At 36.7% G+C, this 17,986-nt stretch overlaps 1 protein-coding gene across 2 annotated transcripts in view; it reads left to right on the top strand.

Moving 5' to 3' along the window:
- The window catches only part of cstf2 (cleavage stimulation factor, 3' pre-RNA, subunit 2), a 22,152-nt gene extending 4,183 nt beyond the window's left edge, over positions 1-17,969 (top strand). Inside the window, exons 2-14 of one of the 2 annotated variants that reach the window (XM_053630423.1) lie at positions 4,896-4,974; positions 5,055-5,224; positions 5,348-5,484; positions 6,068-6,187; positions 11,691-11,813; positions 12,063-12,201; positions 12,289-12,351; positions 13,399-13,458; positions 14,098-14,239; positions 15,630-15,787; positions 15,903-16,042; positions 16,151-16,189; positions 17,431-17,969. In XM_053630423.1, coding sequence (XP_053486398.1) covers positions 4,896-4,974; positions 5,055-5,224; positions 5,348-5,484; positions 6,068-6,187; positions 11,691-11,813; positions 12,063-12,201; positions 12,289-12,351; positions 13,399-13,458; positions 14,098-14,239; positions 15,630-15,787; positions 15,903-16,042; positions 16,151-16,189; positions 17,431-17,553 — 1,493 coding nt within the window. In that variant the 3' untranslated portion in view covers positions 17,554-17,969. The remainder of the gene's footprint in view (positions 1-4,895; positions 4,975-5,054; positions 5,225-5,347; positions 5,485-6,067; positions 6,188-11,690; positions 11,814-12,062; positions 12,202-12,288; positions 12,352-13,398; positions 13,459-14,097; positions 14,240-15,629; positions 15,788-15,902; positions 16,043-16,150; positions 16,190-17,430) is intronic. The other variant, XM_053630424.1, reaches the window with a different exon arrangement.
- Positions 17,970-17,986: the final 17 nt, after the last annotated feature.

Below are 17,986 nucleotides of genomic sequence, written 5' to 3'. Positions count from 1 at the left end.
TATGTGTATACGTATGTGTATGTATGTATACGTATGTGTATGTATGTGTATACGTATGTGTATGTATGTGTATACGTATGTGTATACGTATGTGTATGTATGTATACGTATGTGTATGTATACGTATGTGTATACGTATGTATGTGTATATGTATGTATACGTATGTGTATATGTATGTATACGTATGTGTATATGTATGTATACGTGTATGTATGTGTATATGTATGTATATGTATGTATACGTATGTGTATACGTATATGTATGTATGTATACGTATATGTATGTATGTATACGTATGTGTATACGTGTGTATACGTGTGTATACGTATGTGTATGTATGTATACATATGTGTATGTATACGTATGTGTATATGTATGTATACGTGTATGTATGTGTATATGTATGTATATGTATGTATACGTATGTGTATACGTATATGTATGTATGTATGTATACGTGTGTATACGTGTGTATACGTATGTGTATGTATGTATACATATGTGTATGTATGTATACGTATGTGTATGTATGTATACGTATGTGTATGTATGTATACGTATGTGTATGTATGTATACGTATGTGTATACGTATGTATACGTATGTGTATACGTATGTATACGTATGTGTACATACGTATGTGTATGTATACGTATGTATACGTATGTGTATGTATGTATACGTATGTGTATACGTATGTGTATACGTATGTATACGTATGTGTATATGTATGTATACGTATGTGTGTATACGTATATGTATATATGTATACGTGTGTATACGTATGTGTATGTATGTATACATATGTGTATGTATGTATACGTATGTGTATGTATGTATACGTATGTGTATACGTATGTGTATGTATGTATACGTATGTGTATGTATGTATACGTATGTGTATACGTATGTGTATGTATGTATACGTATGTGTATGTATGTATACGTATGTGTATGTATGTATACGTATGTGTATACGTATGTATACGTATGTGTACATACGTATGTGTATGTATACGTATGTATACGTATGTGTATGTATGTATACGTATGTGTATACGTATGTGTATACGTATGTATACGTATGTGTATATGTATGTATACGTATGTGTACATACGTATGTGTATGTATACGTATGTGTATGTATACGTATGTACGTATATGTATATGTATGTATATGTATACGTATGTGTATGTATGTATGTATACGCATGTGTATACGTATGTATGTGTATGTATGTATACGTATGTGTATATGTATGTATACGTATGTGTATATGTATGTATACGTATGTGTATATGTATGTATACGTATGTATACGTATGTATGTGTATGTATGTATGTATACGTATGTGTATACGTATGTGTATGTATGTGTATGTATGTATACGTATGTATATGTATACGTGTATGTATGTATACGTATGTGTATACGTATGTATGTGTATGTATGTATACGTATGTGTATATGTATGTATACGTACGTGTATATGTATGTATACATATGTGTATATGTATGTATACGTATGTGTATATGTATGTATACGTATGTGTATACGTATGTGTATGTATGTATACGTATGTGTATGTATGTATACGTATGTATACGTATGTGTATGTATGTATGCGTATGTGTATGTATGTATGCGTATGTGTATGTATACGTATGTGTATGTATGTATACGTATGTGTATGTATGTATACGTGTATGTATGTATGTATGTATACGTATGTGTATACGTATGTGTATGTATACGTATGTGTATGTATGTATACGTATGTATATGTATACGTGTATGTATGTATACGTATGTGTATACGTATGCATGTGTATGTATGTATACGTATGTGTATATGTATGTATACGTATGTGTATATGTATTTATACGTACGTGTATATGTATGTATACGTATGTGTATATGTATGTATACGTATGTGTATACGTATGTGTATGTATGTATACGTATGTGTATGTATGTATACGTATGTGTATACGTATGTGTATATGTATGTATACGTATGTGTACATACGTATGTGTATGTATACGTATGTGTATGTATACGTATGTACGTATATGTATACGTATGTATACGTATGTGTATGTATGTATACGTATGTGTATACGTATGTGTATGTATGTATACGTATGTATATGTATACGTGTATGTATGTATACGTATACGTATGTATATGTATGTATGTATACGTATGTGTATACGTATGTATGTGTATGTATGTATACGTATGTATACGTATGTGTATGTATGTATACATATGTATATGTATACGTGTATGTATGTATACGTATGTGTATACGTATGTATGTGTATGTATGTATACGTATGTGTATATGTATGTATACATATGTGTATATGTATGTATACGTATGTGTACATACGTATGTGTATGTATACACGTATGTACGTATACGTATGTATGTGTATATGTATATGTATACGTATGTGTATATGTATGTATACGTATGTGTACATACGTGTGTATGTATACGTATGTACGTATACGTATGTGTATGTATACGTATGTGTATACGTACGTACGTATACGTATGTGTATGTATACGTATATGTATGTATACGTATGTGTATACGTATGTGTATACGTATATGTATACGTATGTATGTATACGTATGTGTATGTATGTATACGATGTGTATGTATACGTGTGTATATGTATGTATACGTATGTGTACATACGTACATACATACGTATGTGTATGTATGTATACGTGTATGTATGTATACGTGTATGTACACGTATGTATACGTATGTATACGTATATGTACGTATGTATACGTATGTGTATGTATGTATACGATGTGTATGTATACATGTGTATATGTATGTATACGTATGTGTACATACGTACATACGTATGTGTATGTATGTATACGTGTATGTATGTATACGTGTATGTATACGTATACGTATATGTATGTATGTATACGTATATGTATGTATGTATACGTATGTGTATGTATACGTATGTGTATATGTATGTATATGTATGTATATGTATATGTATGTATGTATATGATGTGTATGTATACGTGTGTATATGTATGTATATGTATATGTATGTATGTATATGATGTGTATGTATACGTGTGTATATGTATGTATACGTATGTGTACATACGTACATACATACGTATGTGTATGTATGTATACGTGTATGTATGTATACGTGTATGTACACTCATGTATACGTATATGTACGTATGTATACGTATATATATGTATGTATACGTATGTGTATGTATACGTATGTGTATGTGTGTATGTATACGTATGTGTATGTGTGTATGTATACGTATGTGTATGTATACGTATGTGTATATGTATGTATACGTATATGTGTGTATGTATACGTATGTGTATGTATGTACATACATACGTATGTGTATGTATGTATACGTGTATGTATACGTATGTATACGTATACGTATGTATGTATACGTATACGTATATATGTATCCGTATACGTATGTATGTATACGTATATGTATGTATGTATACATATGTGTGTGTGTATGTATACGTACATATACATATGTGTATATGTATGTATGTATGTATACGTATGTGTATATGTATGTATACGTATGTATATGTATGTATACGTATATGTATGTATGTATACGTATGTGTATGTATGTATGTATACGTATGTGTATATGTATGTATACGTATATGTATGTATGTATACGTATGTGTATATGTATGTATATGTATGTATACGTATGTGTATATGTATGTATGTACACATATGTGTGTGTGTGTATGTATGTGTATGTATGTATGTATACGTATGTGTATATGTATGTATACGTATGTGTATACGTATGTATGTATGTATACGTATATGTATGTATGTATACGACGTGTATGTATACGTATATGCACGTATACATATGTATGTATACGTATGTGTATATGTATGTATAAGTATATGTAAGTATGTGTATGTATGTATACGTATGTGTGTATGTATGTATACGTATGTGTATACGTATGTATGTATGTATACGTGTATGTATGTATGTATACGACGTGTATGTATACGTATATGCACGTATACGTATGTATGTATACGTATGTGTATATGTATGTATAAGTATATGTATGTATACGTATGTGTATGTATGTATACGTATGTGTACATACGTATACGTATGTATACGTATGTGTGTGTATGTATACGTGTATGTACACGTATGTGTATACGTATGTATACGTATGTGTATGTATGTATACGTATGTGTATACGTATGTGTATGTATATGTATGTGTATATGTACGTATACGTATGTATGTATACGTATGTGTATATGTATGTATAAGTATATGTACGTATACGTATGTGTATGTATGTATACGTATGTGTACATACGTATGTGTACATACGTACATACATACGTATACGTATGTGTACGTATGTGTATGTATGTATACGTGTATGTACACGTATGTGTATGTATGTATACGTATGTGTGTATATGTATGTATACCTATATGTATGTATATGTATGTATGTATACGTATGTGTACGTGTGTATGTATACCTATGTGTATGTACGTATGTGTATGTATATGTATGTGTATATGTATGTATACCTATATGTATGTATACGTATGTATGTATACGTATGTGTACGTGTGTATGTATACCTATGTGTATGTATGTATGTGTATGTATGTATGTATACGTATGTGTATGTATGTATACGTATGTGTATGTATGTATACGTATGTGTATGTATGTATGTATGTATGTGTATATGTAAACGAAAGAGAGAGAGGTGTTCAGCTGTATGATGATGCCATGTGTTTTTAACTACAAACATTGACCACATGGCTTTGTGTCCTAGTGGGGAATATCCCGTATGAAGCAACAGAAGAGCAGCTGAAAGACATCTTCTCAGAAGTTGGACTTGTTGTCAGTTTCAGGTATGATCATCAGACCAGATGCAGTATGGATTGTGAGTTTATGTGAAGTATTCACAGGACTAAAAATACTGGAATTGTAGGTTGGTATATGACAGAGAAACAGGAAAACCAAAAGGTTATGGCTTCTGTGAGTACCAGGACCAGGAAACCGCACTCAGTGCCATGCGCAACCTCAATGGTCGAGAGTTCAGTGGCCGAGCTCTGCGTGTGGACAATGCCGCCAGCGAGAAAAACAAAGAAGAGCTCAAGAGTGAGTTTGCTTTCTGGAATCATTTGTGTTCCCCAGTGATCTGATTTTTTTATTTTTTTTATTTCATTTGATTGATTTAAAATGATCAAGAATTGTATACTCTGTGCCTGCCTTTCCCCTGAGGTTTGGGCACTGGAGCTCCCATCATTGAGTCACCGTATGGAGACAGCTGCCCAGCTGAGGAGGCCCCTGAGTCCATTAGCAGAGCTGTGGCTAGCCTGCCACCAGAGCAGATGTTTGAGCTTATGAAACAGATGAAAGTGAGTACAAGAACAAATCAGTAAAAGTTTGGTCATTACATGATGTCTTGACGTTTTTTGATTTTCACTAGTGTATGTATCAGTTAATGAAATCTCTAGTTGTGTCTTCGAACTTCACCTTCGTTTATTGAGCCCCAGAAAGCGTGTGTGTGTGCGTGTATATGTAAAATGTTGTCTGATAAGTGTTGTGTTTGAATACTTGGCTGTGTTTGAGAGCGTGGGCAGCCACAATCTCAGTGTCTCGTGCTTACTTTCACTCTGAGAGAGAAATGCAGCCATTCAACCAAAACATATTTGTCATTGATGCTGTTAGTATAGAGCCATATGGTTCACCAGCATGAACTACGGTTCATGAGCTATCTCCCAGTTATGTAGTTTGTGAATTTATCCCAGTTTATGTAGTTTGTAATTTTTAATACACATTAAAGCATGAAATTATAGTTCTTGTGCAGTAGTAAAAAGTGCTGCAATTTTTTTTGGTCATGACATACTTGGGAACTTGATGATAAACCTGGGTGCACTGCCTTAGCATCACCTATGTGTAGAAAACAAGTTTATCACTCTACATTTCTTTGTTCTCTAGCTGTGTGTGCAGAACAGTCCTCAGGAGGCTAGGAACATGCTCCTGCAGAATCCACAGCTAGCCTATGCACTGCTGCAGGCTCAGGTCGTCATGAGGATCGTAGACCCTGAGATTGCCTTGGTGAGACTTTTAGAAGCATATATGAGTTCTATTAGGAGACTAATGTAAACATATTTCAAAAATGTTTTTTAATAATAAGATCAATGGAGTGATGTGAAGATAAAGGTGAAAACACTAACTCGTATGTAACAAGATGTGCTCTGTGGTCCATCTAACAGAATGCATCATACACGTAGAGAAATGGTAACGTACATTATTATAATATAAATTACTTGTTCCATTTTTTTTATCTTGTTTATTTGAATTATCGAAAAAAAATTCTTAAAATGTCAATGTTGCTGTTTTGGAATGTAAAAGTCCAACTTATTAGCAACCCTTAAACCCCTGAGGGGACCCGGGCAGAATAGGTCCCCAGCACCCACTTGCTCATAAGAGGCGACAAATGGGGTGATTTGTTTGCTGTGAGTTGCAACCCGTGACTGTGGAGGAAGAGGTCCTGGTACTTGAGGAATGTGGGTAGCTGAGGCTACCTTAGGTCCAACACAGTGCTTTGGCTTAGACTTCACATAGACTGGTGGTTGGAAGGGCCCGGTCCAGTTGATCAGCTAGGCAAGTCTTGCCCTGGAGGGTGTTGGCTTAGGGTCAATTGGGTAATATGAACTTATGGTTCTCTGTGCATCCCCTTGTTGGGCTCCGAGGCGGGTAGGAGCAGGAGTGATGAAACTAAGTAACATAAATATGGCTCTTGCTCTCTCTCACAAAAAATCCCTAAACGAAGGATGCTGGATCAAAACCTTGATGAAAACTCTGATACTGGCTGTGCGTACCCCCTCCTAAACTGAGAACTGGTGGAGATGTATACTTTTGGAATCTCTACTGCCTGACATGCCCCTCACGAAGCTATCCCCTTTTGCAATACAAAAAGACTGGCACAGTGTAAGATGTGAAAAAGTTACGGACTGGACAGATACTGGTAGAGTGCTCCAGGAAAATCCATGCCGTTAATCTGATGTGTGCAAATATGTTGGCAAATGTCTCTTTTAAGGCCTATCACCATCCATCGCTAAACTGCAGTAAAGGAGTAATTTGAACTCCTGGATATGGATGAGACTGAAATAGCATCTGAATTGACACAAGAAGGTATAACAAATGTAAAAAGAATCCTGATCAAAAAAGAGGACCAGGTCATCAAAACAGGCACTTGTATCCTAACGTTCAGTAAACCTCAACAACCGGAGAGGATTCAATTAGGATACGTAAGTGTACCCGTCAGTATTTTCATCCCAAGCCCTCTGAGATATTTTAACTGCCAAAAATTTGGACATGGCTCCACTGGCTGTAAAAATAAGCCCATCTGCTACATATGTGCAGAAGAAAAACATGAATCAGCCTGTACAAGATCACTGAAATGCAGCAGCTGCTCAGCAGATCACCCAGCTTCATCAAAATACTGCCCAGTTTGGATCAAGGAAAAAGAGATCCAAAGAGTAAAATGTACTGAAAGGGTGAGCTTCACAGAAGTACGTAAAATGGTTGATAAATCATCACCATTTAATTCAAGGAAATCATATGCATTTGTGATCAAACCTACCATGGGCACTGTCGAGTGTCAGATTTCACTTGGGTGAATAATGAAAAACCACAACAAATCAACAAAAGCTCTGCTCCACCTAAAAATAAGACTCAAAGCACCCAATGCCAACTGATGGCAAAGCACTTTCAAGTTACTGAAGATCAGAGTACATCAGCTGAAGATAATCAGAGCTCAAGAGGGAAGAAGACACATGGTGCAAAAACAACCAATTGAAATGACAGAAAACACAACTTCTCGTAGTCGTAGCCTATCTCCTAAATGCAGAAGCAAAGGGAATGTACTTGTTCTACCTAGCTAATAATGAGTTATAATATCGTCCAGTGGAACTGTCGTGGCATAAGAGTTTTATTTATTTTTCTGAGTTACAGCACTTAACAGCTATCTTTACTCCTACTGCCTTTTGTCTTCGATGGACTCATCTGGCTCCAAATAGCCACTTCTCTTTAAAAAAAAACCCTACATAACATTTAATGTGCCTGGCCGAAATATACAACGTCCACTAGGTGGATCAGCCATATTGGTAAGGAGTGACATAATTCAGTTATATCCCAGTAGATACAAATCTACAAGCTGCTGCTCAACGTTTAACCCTCCATAAAGCTATTATCTTGTGCTCGATTTACATACCCACTGATGCCTCTGTAGTACAATACGACCTGGACAAACTGGCTAATCAGTTGCCATCCCCATACCTGCTCATGGGCAATTTTAACAGTCACAGTCCTTTATGGAGTGGCAGCCATACCAAACCAAACTGTTAAAAAATCAAGGAGTTCATTTCTAATAATGATTTGTGCCTATTAAATGATGGCTCCTACATTTATTTACACCCAGGACATGGAACTTATTCTGCTATAGATCTTACTATTTGTGAGCCTGGAATACTACTAGATTTCTCTTGGAAAGTATGGGATGACCTATGTGGGAGTGACCACTTTCCTCTGACAATAAAGTTTACTGAAGTGGAATTCCAACAAAGAACTCCAAGATGGCATTTAAAGAAACCTAATTGGTACTCTCTTCAGTCACTCATATCCAGGAAGTCAAGACCCAATTAAGAGCTTCACTGACGCTCATCAAAATGGAAGAAGAATCAGTTCCAAAAACATAAACAATGCCACATTTTTAGAACTAACCCATGGTTTGAGGAAAATTGCAAAAAAGCTATTGAAGATAGCTATTAAAGACAGAGGATTTTTAACAAACATCCCACAACGGAAAATCTTATCAAATTCAAAATCAGCAGAGCAAAAGCACAAAAAATTATTAATGAAGCAAAGAGACATTGCTGAAAAAGATATAATTTAAGTTTAACCTCACAAACGCCAACAAAGAGAATATGGGACATGATCCAAAAGATGAAAGGCAAGGAAGGCGGAACCCAAATACAACACATCAAGAATCAAGGCTCTCTAACTACAAAACAAGAAATTGCTGACAAGTTAGCAGAGAAATTCTTGGGTGGAGAACTGCTGCCCTGAGTTCAAATGATCTGGACACAACGGGAACAAATCCCTCTTAACTTCCTTTCTGATACCATGGAACCTTTTACAATGGAGGAACTCCTAAAAGCTGTAAACTGCCCTAACGATACTGCTGTTTGGACAGGTCAAAATTCATTAGCAGTTTTCAAAACACTTACCCCGAAGCACGTTATCGATCCTCCTGGAAAGCTTTAATACCATTTGGAAGTCAGGAGATGTACCATCCTGCTGGAAAGAGGCAATAATCATACCCATACCCAAACCAGGCAAAGATCATACCGACCCAAACCGTTATCGCTCTATAGCTCCTCTGTAAAACCATGGAAAGAATGATAAATAATCTTCTTGTGTGGATACTGGAGACAGACCATAAGATCAGCAACTAATGTGGTTTCAGAAAAGGAAAATGCACCTTGGACCACCTTATAAGACTGGAAACATTTATATGGAATGGTTGTATGCCAACTTTCTATGTAACAGACACTTTCGTGTCCGAATTGGAAGCACCATGTGAACCATACACACGCAAGAACTAGGGGTGCCACAAGGAAGCATCCTGTCAGTCACCCTTTTTAGCATAAAAATCAACAGTATTACAAACCTCATTAGACCCAACATACTGTTCGTTGTCAACGAATCTCATTACCGAATAGTTGGTCTGCACGAGGTGCGTTTACGTTACTTCTGTTCCAAAAACACGCATCGGAGCGTAAATACTTAAGTTGTGCTCCAAATGACGTACTGTACACTCTACCGTCTAGTGTATGAATTTTAGAAAGGTAGTATCGTCTCAAATGGAACACTAGGGTTTTTTTTTTTTTACTAACCGGAAGTATGAGCTGCTTCCTAGTCGATGGCACATGGTGTCATACGCATGTAATGGGATGCCGGTAGCTTTAACAGATACCTACAGTCAACGAAAATATATTTCTTGTTTAACGTAGCATTACCTTTTATACCCAACATGACCTCAGTCTCCATCAGACAGACGTGTAATCATCAAGTGACTGAGGAAGAAAGTGTGCGACCTCCAAGTCCTCTAAGGCTGGATGCTAGGATAAATACTAGTAGTATTTATGCATTACTTTTTATGAATGCACAAAAAGCACTGAATTAAACTACAGTCCTAAATGAATAATATATATTCTGGTGTGTGTCTGTGTGTATTGGGTTCTTTTCAGTCTTATATAATTGGACAAACAGTTGTGTAAAGTTTTAGTTTGAAGTTTATATTTGTAACACTCAGTTTGTGGATTTTATTTTAAATAAATGAAAAAATGGTACTGAATGTTTGCCCCCATCCGATTAATTGAAAACATAATCGGCTAACTAATCGATTATGAGAATAATCGTTAGTTGCAGCCCTAGAAGAAACCAAACATTATAATGGATCTGACCCAACGTAAGAAGATGGTGACCCACTCAAATGAATATAAGCAACAGTTCTTGGACATAAGATGCCGTTTCCCACTTCACAAACCCGTATATAGAAGACGGATCTAGGAGGGACAATAGTGTGTCTGCAGCAGTAGCATTCAGACAACAGGGACATGGTATTCATATTCCTGGACAAACCTCAATTTTCACAGCTGAGGCCCATGATTTGCTCCTAGGCCTAGAGCAGATAGGGAGCACACAAAAACGACACTTTTTAATCTGTACGGACTCAAAATCTTCCCTCCAAGCACTCGAATCCCTAAAGACCAAACCTCCAATAAATGCCAGCCTCCTAGTTAAAGTGGATTCTTTCAGCATCCTTTTTGGCTGGATACCACGCTATATGGGGCTGTCTGACAACGAACAGGCAGACATTGCTGCTAAGGAACCCCTCAAGTTGAGAATTACAGATTGTCAAATCCCACCATCAGAGCTTATACTAATAATAAACTCATGCATCTCAAAGTGGCAAATGGAATGGGTCCAGTGCATTCATTACAAACTACACGAAATAAACCCTGTTATAAACAAAAGACTATTCCTTAATTTCCCCTTTGAATCCAGACGCGATCAGACCATATACACAAGATGCCGTATTCGACACTCAAGACTTACACATGCTTTCCTACTGAACCTCCAACATGTGATTCCTGTAAAACAAGAATGACTGTTAAACACACACTAGTGGACTGTCCTGCTCTTAACAATACTAGGAAAGATTTTTACTCAGAAAGTACATGTTTAGAAGTATTAAAGTGAAGGACCTTATATAGCTGCTGTTATTGACACTGCTGAAATGTTGTAAGATTTTATTGATGTAATGCTGTAAGAATTACTGGAATGCCCTGCTTTACCTACTTTGATCTTACCATGAAAATAGCCACTGATGCTTGCACGGCGTTAAAAGAACAATAAATAAATAAATGTGTAGTATGAAAATATCACACATTGTGTCTGTGTAATTTTGCCATATTACCCTTCATATTGATAACCTTATTTCCATGTTCGTCAAAGCTGACGGGATGATGTTTTTTTTTTTTCCTTCCAGAAAATGCTTCATCGGCAAGCTTCTGTGCCACCCGTAAACCCAAACAGCCAGTCGGGGCCTTTGCCAGTGTCTAACCAGCCTCATGCTCAGCCCAGTGCGCCAGTGTCTCAGCCTCAGGCCATGGTGAACACTTCTCTCATTTTCGCATATTAACATTTTCCTGTCAGTTATACACCAAAAACATATCTCAGGAAATGATCATGACCATTTTAAAGAGCTTCAAAATGTTATGTTTAGTCATATTTTTGATATGTACATACTTTGAATAACATTTTATCTGGTATATTTTTTTGGTTTTTTTTCCATTTGTATGGTGTGATGTATATATTAAAGAAACCTAAACACTAATATGCTTTAAATCTTATGTCTCAGCCAGGAATGCATGTGAATGGTGCTCCCCAGATGATGCCACCTTCTCAGATGGGCGGTGGAGTGCCAGGGCCAATGGCAGGACAGGGGCCAATGCCGGGACAAGGCCCTATGCCAGGACCGGGGCCTCTGGGACCAGGAGGTAAACTTGGTTACCCCTTTGCTGTGTGTGCGTGCGCCCACATTGTGTGTTCTCTGTCAAAACTGTCTTCTGGCCTCTTTATTGTAGGTGGAATGCAGCCTCAGATGGGGATCCCCCAAGGAGGCCCTGTTCCTATGGACAGGGGTGCAGGTGGGTGAACTTGATCTTATTTATTTGCTTAATTTTAATGACCTGTACCAGCATAATTCTCATTACGCTTATGATTTATGATGAGATTTGAAAGGGTAATGTTATTGAACATTTCATATTTACACATGCATGAAGCTCAGTTACATGAAGCAATCAAAACAGTACATTGGAATGTACTAAAAAGCTTTCAAAATAATTTCACATGCTAGCAAATTCCATTTTTTTATATGGAGTAACAAGATACAGTTTCAGTAAAATAAGTTTACATGTCTTCAGGTTTCAAATAAATTTGTCACTAGCAAACTTATCATTAGGTATTTGCTAGTATTGTTTCAGAATGTGTAGTTTTTTGTTTTTTTAAGTGCAATGCTAATGTTAGAATCTTAGAGCGCTAATGCTAGAATGTGAATGCTAGCATGACAATCCATTTAAAAAAAAATGCTGCCATATGTTCTCCTATAATCTTTAACATTGTGTCTTTTTTTGTTCTTAGCATCATATTATTAAATCAGTTTATATTGAACATACCATTAGACAATATTAGTGACCAGTAGTGAAGGGATTAAAAAAGTAAGAAGTCATGGAAAATGTTTTTGTTGTTCTTTTTTTTTTTTTTTTTCAAACATGAAAATATCAAATTTAAGACCTTTTTAATTTTTTTTCCCGCTGCATTTTCTCTATAGAAAATATTATCTTATGATATGCTCATGTTATTTAAAAAAAAAATTCTTTCAAGAAGGTCTGTGTGCAGTGTCTCTGATATTGCAATCATCCTAGTGTGTTTACTGTATGATATTCGATATTAGATCCAAATATTAATCTTCACTTGATTCTACAATACATCTTTAACATCCTAAGTCTTAAATCTCGTAGTTGATGAACATTTATACTACAATAAATTTCTTAAATGAGTATCGGATTGCTGAAGAGCAGCAATTTCAAGAGCAACATCAGTTCAACTTGAATTGTTCCTGAGTAGTATCTGCAGGGGGTGCTGTATACTTTCTCAGTTTCCTTTCCTGTTTCCTTTACCTAATGCTGACCCAGGAAACCTTCAGGACTCTCCTGTAGGATCATCTGGGCCGGCTGCTATCGAGCGGCCGCAAGGTATCACCAGCTCACCTCAGTATTCTCAGAGATGAGAGGACTGGGTTCTATGCTGCTCATAGCTTCATTTAAAAACTATGAGAAGTTCACTTGATTGAGCACATTTTATTGTTCAGTGCTGTTACATTGCATTACTTTTTCTCCATGCAAATTTTATTTTCTCTTCTTGCCCTAATATTGACACCTGTTAATTGTTGATAAAAGAAAAAAAATGTATGTTGAAATGATTTTCTGGCTAGCCATATCAGTTAGTCCAATGTGACTTCATTTCACCTTTTTTTTTGTTTGTTTTTTTTTTTCCCCGCTCATGGTGTTCGGTGAAGCATTAACCCATGATTCATAATTGAAGGAACCAACAGTAATAAAAAGAAGAGGTTATAACACAAGCTTCAGTTTGCATTCAGAATTCTGTGCTACCTTTGTCTAATAAGCAACATCACTAAAGAATGTGTTTGACATTTTTCGTTGAAGTATTTATTTACATTTTCAGACTGAAATGCAACACGCATCCATACCTCTATCATGACAATGTATTTTTTTGTTGTGCAGTACTTTTTCCGGATCACCCTTTTTACATGCTGAAGTTATTACATGCTGAAGAGTAGCGCTCTAATTTGAATGATGTGGACTTTTTCATAGTGCCCATGGTAGACCCACGGGCTCCTATGCGAGGAGCCCCTCCAGGACCTCAGGGGATTCCACCAAGAGGCCTGCTGGGTGATGGTCCTAATGATCCACGAGGTGGATCACTAGTAAACGTGGGAGGAGAAGTAGTGGAGCCGTGAGTATAGCATCTCCTCTGGTTGAAGTAGACTGTGAACACAGTTGGACATTAAACTGCAAGAAACAAACAAAAAAAACCACCTCAGTAAGGCCCTATCATTTTATGTTCTGTGATATTACCAGTGAGTAGAGGTTTTTCACATTTTCTGCCAGTTTGGTCTTTTGCCAATTCCCACCTACTAGCTTGCTGTCGTGCAAGAACTACCATATTAGGGAAGATGAGGGCTAGCGTGTGTTTCGTTTGAGACACGAAGCCAGCCAGAGAGCGAGAGTACTTACTAGGACTCCAGGCTACGGATGACTGAGATGTCGTTGAGCTTCACACTCTTGAACCTGAATATAAAATGATTCATTTATAAACTTTAAAACAAGCGAATAATATGAAATCACAGAATGTAGAACCCCGAAATGAGCACTATATAATTAAATTTTTTTTTTTTTTTTAAAGTAAATTCAGTTGTACAAATGTTTTCACAAACATTACTTTCTGTAAGTTATTAGCTCCCCACAGCATCCCCTTACTTAAGTAAAAGTACTAATACCACATTATGAAAATTCTCCACTACAAGTAAAAGTCCTGCATTCACAAATTACTTAAGCATAAGTATCGAAGTATTATCAGCAAAATGTACTTAAAGTATCAAAAGGAAGTGGTCCCTGTCAGTGTTTTTCTTTTGAATATGATGTATTTGGATTAATATTACAGCTACATTAATGTATATGTTGTATTTTATTGATTTAGATGTTTAAGGTTGAGCTAATTTGTATACTGTTTTGTAGTTTAATCTACAGCAATGCATCGTATTTTATAAGATCATATGTTTGTAGTGTCACTGTCCTGTGAGAACCACATATTTCTAAAAAGTCAACTTTTCATGGGCTCAGAAAAACAGCCCTGTTTTCAGTTTGGTGAGAACGCATTTTCCAGCCAATCCAAGAGGGTTTTAAATAGTTTATTTGATTTAAGAAGTAGGACAATTTTCTCAATCCATAAACAACACTTAACCCTTCGGTTTATCACAAACTTTCAAAATCACCACATTTGGAGGTACACAGTTTTCACTGGATAGGAAGGGTATGAAAGTGTATAATCTGAAAAGTAACTAGTAACTAAAGCTGTCAGAAAAATTTAATGGTGTAAAAAAAAAAAAAAGTACAGTATTTGTCCCTGTGATGCAGTGGAGTAGAAGTATATAGTTGAATAAAATGGAAGTACTCAAGTAAAGTACAAGTACCTCAAATTTGTACTTTTGTACTCGATGCTTGAGTAAATGTACCTAGTTAGATTCCACCACCGCAAAGTTTATATGTACTTTATATCAGTTGTTTTTTATTTATCAACAAATATTATATTGGTCATATCCTTGTGTGTCTGTGTGTGCCTGCAGCCGTGGTTATATAGGAGGCCCTCCACCGCACCAGGGGCCACCCATGCATATGGCCCCTCCAGACATGCGTGGACCTCATGACATGAGAGGAGCGCCCATGTTGGGAGAGCCCAGAGGCCCTATGATGGATCAGCGTGGTCCACCCATGGACTCTAGAGGTACATAATAACATGATGGGTACCATGTGGTGGTCTTTGTGTGACCAAAGAAACAAGCAATTGTGTATATTTAATGTTTTCATATGTAACTTTTTTTTTACATTTTTTTTTAAAGCCCCAATTCCTCCAGGCCGTGATCCTCGAGCTGTAGAAACTCGGGGTCCTGTGGCAGGCCAGAGGGTTCCTGTAGCAGGTGGAATGCAGGGTGCTCCTTCTCACGCAATTCCATCAAATGCTCCCCCATCTGCCCGACCTGTATGCCTCAAATCTGTTTCATACTATGTTTATTGATGGATTCAGTATTTTCATTTTGTAAAAAACAATCTTTGTTGATTTAAAAAAAATATGTACTTGCTTCCACAGGGTCCTGCACCTGAGGTGTCCTCTCAAGATCATGAAAAGGTAAGTGTTGTACATACAAATGCTTATTTGAGTATAGGTTTGAGATTACTTTTGGTTATCTAGTACTCGACAAAGTGTGTTAATTAAAAAAAATTATGTTGGGTCGCTATGCTGTATTTTATCTAGCTAAAGATTAGACGGCAGCAAGCTATTTATTCTCATAATGCTTCTATAATATTGAGAAACCAGCAGCATTTACTAGATCCTCAGTCATGAATACTTGGACTACAGTATGTCCCAAACAGTGTAATGCCATACTAAATAGTTTTTAAGTACACCATTAATCTCCTTTGCTATTGAGGTATACTACTTTATGTGGTTTGGAATGTAGCTCTGAATTTTTTTCTGAATGTGTATTGACTTTTGCAACTGTGATTAATTAGCTCAACAAAGAGCCTTAGAGTGCAACCGTTGTAAGTAGCTTGCAATACAATTTTTGAACCACAGAAGGAGACTGCAGCTATACTTTTAAAAAAGATAAACAAAAATCCACTATATGGACAAATGTATGTAGACACCTAACCATCACACCCATGTGTCGGCTTTCCCCAAATTGTTCCCACAAAGTTAGAAGCACACAATTATGTAGAATGTCTTTGCATGTGTTTGCAATTACGATTTCTGTTTACTGGAGCTAAGAGGCCCAAACCTGTTCCAGCATGACTGTGCCCCTGTGCACAAAGCAAGCTTCATGAAGACATGGTTTTCCAAGGTTGTAATGGAAGAATTCAAGTGTCCTGCACAGAGCCCTGATTGAACCCCACTGAACACCTTTGAGGTGAATGGGAACCCCAACTGTGCACCAGGGCTCCTCACCTGACATTAGTGCCTGATGTCACTAATGCTTTTGTAGCTGAATGAGCAAATCCCCACAGCTACATTCCAAAATCTAGTGGAAAGCCTTCCCAGAGGAGTGGAGGCTGTTTTAATTGTGAAGCAGGGACCGACTCCATGTTAAAGCCCATGATTTTGGAATGGGCACGTATGGGTGTGGTCAGGAGTCCATGTACTTTTGCACATATTGTGTACCCAAGCTTTAGTATAGCCAGGATATTTTAAACCCCATTTCACTCGGGCACAGTGCTAACTTAGAAATACACATACACTTTACAACTTGCCTGTTTTATGTCGAGTAGCCCCGAAAGCATCCAGCTGCTGGTTACGAAGACAGTGGGAATGTACTGTTATTTATTTCTCCTTGTTAGTATAACTGATAGCAACACTGTCATGTATTTTTCCAGGCTGCTCTAATTATGCAGGTACTCCAGCTGACTCCAGAACAGATCGCCATGCTTCCCCCTGAGCAGAGGCAGAGTATCCTCATACTGAAAGAGCAGATTCAGAAAACTGCTGGTGCCCCTTGAGGATTCCGAAAAAGAAAAGTCCCCCCCCCTTTCCCCCCCCTTTCCTTTTTGCTTTGTCTGTCTTCCTTGTCTGTACCAAGTCTGTTCATGTGAAAAGACAGATTATTTTCTGTTTCTGTGGGCGTGCAACATGATTTAACTGTTTTTGTTGTAAGCTTAACATGCCATTATGGATTTTTTTGTTTTTTTTGTTTCGGAGTGTTTCCACTGCTAGGAATTTCTAAACCTTGAAACAAGTTTCTTCCTCTTGTTTTTAGGACTGAGATAAGAATACAACATACCGTACCCATACAGCATACCATACCCATGTTTATCTTCTCTGTTTGTCATTGAAGGACTTAAGGCATGTTATTTTTGTTCATTACATGTTGCAGGGTTTTTTTTGGAGTGTAAATATATAGTAATGGGGCAACTCCTGACTCAAAATGCAAAA

Source organism: Ictalurus furcatus, chromosome 8 (assembly GCF_023375685.1).
Source record: "Ictalurus furcatus strain D&B chromosome 8, Billie_1.0, whole genome shotgun sequence".
Lineage (NCBI taxonomy): Eukaryota > Metazoa > Chordata > Actinopteri > Siluriformes > Ictaluridae > Ictalurus > Ictalurus furcatus.
The sequence above is the reverse complement of the archived record's forward strand: the minus strand, read 5'-3'. Positions and strand labels throughout refer to the sequence as shown.